At 35.4% G+C, this 6089-nt stretch overlaps 1 protein-coding gene across 1 annotated transcript; it reads right to left on the bottom strand.

Moving 5' to 3' along the window:
* Positions 1-3137: 3137 nt before the first annotated feature.
* Positions 3138-4356, bottom strand: LOC137397575 (alpha-(1,3)-fucosyltransferase fut-1-like). Its single transcript, XM_068083867.1, has one exon. The coding sequence runs from the start codon at positions 4354-4356 to the stop codon at positions 3217-3219; it is 1140 nt and encodes a 379-aa protein (XP_067939968.1). The 3' UTR covers positions 3138-3216.
* Between the last annotated feature and the right edge of the window lie 1733 nt (positions 4357-6089).

Raw genomic sequence — 6089 nt, 5'->3', positions numbered from 1 at the left:
AAGTTAAGTGAAGATAAAATTTGAATATCCATTAAAGGAAGACAGCTTATATGAGAAGGCAACTCTTGCAAACATCAATAAAACTAGAAGGAAGTTTTACATTTGAATAGACTGCTCAGAAACAATACTGAAATGAAGCAATTCACGAAACGCTTCGTGTGAAAAGAAAGTTATTTCCTGGAGTGTTTAACCAGCAAGCCATGAGCTACCAATGTAAATCATCTCAGATAGGCTCTTAATTAACCGCCCGCTTGACCTGAGAAGAAAAGGTTTGTGTGCCCCATTGCTCTTTTGTTTGTTAGACACGCTTCAGCAATCAATAAAAAGCTACAGATATTTTTACAATAGGCTCTTTGATCTCAGATGCAACAAGTTTGAAGTTATCAACAGTGTCATACATCTATAGGGAAACAAAAACTCATCAAGAAGAGCTCTTATGATTGCACGAAGTATGCTAACATAAAAATAATTGCAAACATATTTATACTGCTAAAAACTGAATCTTTTTTCGTTTTTCTAGATTCAGCCAAATGATGATAAGTTGAAGATTCAGTTCTACAACACAAGTTCTAGTCAGTGCCCACTTGAAGAAAAATCATCACTCGGAAGAATAAAGCTTTCATATTGTAAAGCTCAGCCTAATCTTCACAAAAGCTACGACTACTATTGACATCCATTCTCTATTTTTTCCTTCTTAGGGAAAAGTCAGCCAGAGATCTAGACCGATGTAATATAACCAGAGAATGGCTATAGTTTATTGATCAACCAATGTGTTTGACACCATACAGAAAGCTCTAGCACTTACATGTACTACCCTTTGCTGTAGGAACAAACTTTCAAATGCATAGGAACCAGATTTTCCATGTTCCGTCAACTTATAACAACTTTTTGACAGCTGCCATAAGAAAGTAAATACATATACTTCAAATTTTTTTACGTCAGTTCTACAGAACTTCTTAAATTATATTTATATACATATTATGTTTAAATTATATTTGTATACTAAAATAAAAGAGTCTAAGTGTCTCAGTTGCGCTAATCAAAAAGGCCAGCGCTTTAAAAAGTATCTAGCAGCAACTCTAGTTTTGCTCAGGATTATTTTCCCTTTCTAAGCCGATCACTACGCTGTTGTCACGACAACAATCAACAAATGAATTTATTGAGGACAATTTTTCTTAAAGGTTGACTTGCAACACAATTCACATTACAGTTATTTGTTATCAAAAGTTTTACCATGTCTTACTCCATTGTGTTGTAGGTGCCAAATATATGGAAATGTGATTAAAAGCTATTAAAAGCTAAAAACTGAGCAGTTAATCGCAGCCATCATGAAAACGATCGTAGGTTGGGATCCCTCTCAAAATGGCTCAAATGTGACGTAGTTAAATGTGTTTGATGTGATTCTGTTTACACTTTCATGCAACCTCATTCGTCGAAATAATTTCTCAAATATAATTCACACATTCAATAAAACCATGTCTATTGTTCTTACGCGTCTTTTTCATTATCATTGTAATGCTGTCACTTTGAGCACTGATATCTCAAAAGCTAGTCTAAAAATAAGTTTAATTTTTAACCTCAGCTTGAAGGGATGCATAACTTCTTCTGATAAAAATGAGAACCCTGTTGGTCACCTGTGATGGTCGAAAAATGCTGCAGAACTTGTTCGTGCCATTTGGCAAGGAAATATGGGTCACATGACCAGATTATGACTAGATGATTAGACCAGGCTGAAATGAAACTGTAAAGTAGCGAGCATCTATATTTGATAAGGGCTTTCTGATAAAACCCGAAGTGTTTGTCATAAACTAGTGTTACGAGACGTTTTGCATTGAGCTTTTTATTGGCTTTTAATTTCACAAAATAACATCATGTGTCAAAACAATAATCATGTCGAGTTGAGTACATCATCAAAATAAAGGGATTCTAACCTACAGACGTTTTTTAACTGTTCATTTTTTAGCTTTTAGGAGCTTGTAATCACATTCCCACATATTTTGCACCTACAGCACAACAGAGTAAGACATGGCGAACCTTTCGATACCAAATAACTGTAATGTGAATTTTGTTGCAAGTTGACCTTTAAGTTCCTAATCAGATCGTGACACATTCATATGAAAAATGAAAATTCTAATATGACTGAACACAACTAAAACAAACTGAACACAGAATTGCTCGAAGTAGGCCTGCGTACTATATAGGTCAAAAATAAATAGGTAATGCATGGAGCCCTCGCAGTCTGCTCGTATAAGTCTTCCCTCACATGATAATTTGTTAATGTCTTGGGACACCGCTCTTATAAAAAAGAATAATCCACAATTTTTGGAAAGCGGTTGATGAATCCAGGTGATAGATTAGCAGCCAACTGAGATAAAAGTCATGTGTTTGAGACCCGTAAAAAGCAATTTTTTATAAAGCATTTTAATTAGCAAACAAAGTTTTTTAAGATGTTTTTAAGTACGATAACCAGATCAGGGTTGTGTAAGTGTGTAGATTAATTTAGGTAAGTTAGTGCCATAGCTGCACTTTTGACCAGTGTGGTTCTTTAATAGATTTGGGGGGTGCACAGAGCAGCAAGAATGCATCCGTAAACGATATGCTAGTATTTCATCACTACTTGCTTACACCTTGTTGCTATAAATATCTGTTCAATATTAAAAATGTAAAACTTGTCCTAGAGACTGTAATTAGCACTAGGGGCAGCTGTGAGTATTAGAGACAGGCAATGAACAGTAGCATCAAGTACTTGCAAACATTCTTACTGTATGAAGCCAGATGCCAGGTATTCTAATACCTAAACTTCAGCTTTTAAAGCCTGTGATCCTAGTGTAAAGGTTCTTGGAATACAAAAGTTTGATTGCATCCTCGCACATTGGCTGAGCGTATTGACAGCTAGAATTAGCAGAGCGGACTAGAGCTAGATTAAAAGCAAGAAGCCGGAGAGTTGACATGTAATATTTTGTTTTAAAACTGTCATAAAATGGTGACACTTAAACAGAATCTTTTTGGTATTGCTGTGATCATCACATTATTATTTTAAAATATCTAAATGTCAGTTGTTTATAACAAATTTATAATGCAAAAAACACTCACGATGGAAAACTTCGTTAAAAACAAAATTTTGCATTTAGCAAATTACACCAGTCTGTACTCCATAGTTAACACAAACACCTAACTAGCTAGACTAGCAATTCACTACAAACACAGGTTCACAGGCTATCCAAATGTTTTACAGTTGCTCGGTTTGTTGAACTCATCGGCAAAGTTTATATTTCTAGTTTTTTCTAGAGATTCCGGGTGGTGAATGGTTTTACAAAAGTCACAAATAGTCTTTTTTGAAGCAAGCATTGAGATAGTGTAATAGTTGCGCCATTCGTGGTACCTGTTATAGGCAGCGTCATCTGTCATCAGGTGCTTGAGGTATTTTCCTAGTTTCTCTATGGATGAGAAATTATAAACATGGATAAATGAGTTCGGTGGAGCTATCCGCTCATATTCTTTTATAGCTAGACCACCGAGTGCAACGGGAACATAAAATCCTTCTGATTGTAGCGACTTGTAGAACTTCTCTGTGATATATTCTGTGCATAGTGAGTTCTCAAATGCTAGGTAGAATCTATACTGAGAGTGGAGTTTAGCCTCACATTCTGCATCGAATCTACTCGGGCAGGGTCTCTTGCCTGTACAGCCTCCATAGATATCCACTTCAATGTATTTAGAAAGTTCCTTCATCACTTTTAGTCTATCATAAAACTTTGAATTACAGTTTGACACGTACGCGTAAGCGCCTTTAGTTTTACCTGCAGCGTAATTTACTACCGATGAAGTGTTAACCGCTTTAGGAATAGTGAAACCGTAAGGAAATCGACTAGGTATGGAGCTTTGTAAATATGTCATAGTTCCGTTGAATTCATTGATTGACTTACTCCATCTATAATGTTCATACGCTGGTGACTCTACACCATAGACAAACCAGAGCTGCCTTTGTCGCACTGCTGCCGGCTGCTTGACAGTAACGTGTCTTGAATCGTGAGCAAATACGACTGCATCGGCAAATGGTATGTAACGGGTGTCATAACAAGTTTGAAAGATGCAGTTAGGATATTCGCAGTCATCAAACTGCAGAATACTTCCCATTCCTTCCCACAAGTCTCCCATGTAGAATATTATCTTCTTAGTAGGAGTTTTAGTGCCATTGAGTGACCTGATGTAGTCTACCTGACAAGACATGCCTAGCTTTGTCATCAGTTTTTCAAGCGGTTCATTTATCTTGTCTGATGACTGCAGCAGCCAAAAGATCGGAACACCCACAACGAATGCAGCAAGAATCCAGCGTCTCCACCTGTTTCTATACATACTAGTCGGTAGCGTCAAACTCAACTGGTTTCTCTTGTCTATTAAACGTCTCTATAGCTTGTTCATTATGAATGAAATCAATGGCATCAAGGAGAGTGTATGAAGCATACAGGCAAGCAGACTATTGTTCTATACATGTATTATAATGAGCCAGTACTCCACGAGTGTGTCAGTGTAAGCAAACAGATTTTGCGCCAGTGAAACTTTAAAAGAACAGGTACAATAGGCTTGAATGTTTTTCTGGTAACGTGAGAGGTCATTGTAGTAGTAGGTTTATCATTTCATAGAACTTTTCAGCTGTTAATTGTCTGTTCACTAATTGCTTAGTCAAAATGATTTTTAAGATGTTGGTTGAGACAATTTCTATTTGAGTTGAAATACATGTAGAGATCAAATACTGCTTTTCATAAGTAGGTGTCTCCTCTTCTCCTAATGACATTTTGAAAGAGTAAACAATTTCTACTTTTTAATTTATAAATAGAAAGCACAGAATGCTCAACAGATTCTACTTGAAGGAATATCAATGAGTTAATCTGTTGCTGGTTCATATATGTGTGATCATCTCGCACTCCTTACTAAATTTTAGTTACACGAGTGTTTGTGAATTGTTTACAGTGGTGTGCAAATGTATAATAACCCCCTAAACAATATGACATATGTTATGTTTCATTTAATGTTTCTGTGGTGAAAATAACCAAAATTTTGCAACTTTTCTTGTATATACATTGTAATTTTTTACCCAACTTATGAGCAGCTCAAATATGCGATCAAAACTTAATATATTTCAACTCTATTGTTTTGCTATAACAAAAACCTGACAAATCTATATGGCCCAAATCTATAGCTAACTTTTTGCTTTGAAATGTTTCAGCATAGTAGCTAAAATCTTCAGGGGTTTCTTCTGCGTAGTACAACAGTACTTGGAGCTGATTATAAAACTTCGAAGAATGTTTTTGAGATAAGCTAGGATTGACAAGTTTGCACGGTTTTCAGATGAAAGCTCGGTTCAGCCTGTAAATCTTTGTCGTCAAAGACCAAAACATTTTATTTAATTAGATGGAAAGATTAGACTTCACTTTTTGAAATGATGTGTAGATTTATGTACTCGGAGATGAGATAAAATATGAGAAGATCTTTTAATCAACAGCATATACTCAGTGACATAAGTTTGCCGACCGCTGTAGAATGTTAAGATCAGGTCTCATTAAGACTCTTTTTGTTTACTCTGAGTAAGACTGCTACTTTATCTTTCAGGCATTCATTGAATATGAATTTATACAAAACTTTTGAAAATTTTATCAGAAAGTACTAGTGTTTTTTTATCATTTGAGATCGTTTTTGATGTTTGAGGTGATCTGATTGCTGAGATGTTTCTACATGTAGATTAAAATTGCTAGAACTTGATAGCAGACTAGAGCACTCAGATCACTCAAAAGTGCTATTATGATGTTTTGAATTGCCAAGAGACGAACAAAATAAAGATACCTAGCGCTTGCTTTGAACGCGATAGGCGGTATCAACTATCCCAACGATAACCACTAGTGACATCATTTTTCACATATTTTTTTTGACTGTTTCAATTGCAATCAAGTTTTATCGATTTTATTCTAGAAAACATCCTGGCAGTCAAATCACCTCAAACATCCAAAACAATCGCGAATGATAAAAATATGTTGATAATTTTGATAAAATCTACAAAACAACTAAGTAAGTTTATCATTGAAAGCTAAAAG

Source organism: Watersipora subatra, chromosome 5 (assembly GCF_963576615.1).
Source record: "Watersipora subatra chromosome 5, tzWatSuba1.1, whole genome shotgun sequence".
In the NCBI taxonomy this organism is placed as follows: Eukaryota; Metazoa; Bryozoa; class Gymnolaemata; order Cheilostomatida; family Watersiporidae; genus Watersipora; species Watersipora subatra.
This window is presented reverse-complemented; position numbering and strand designations above follow the sequence as displayed.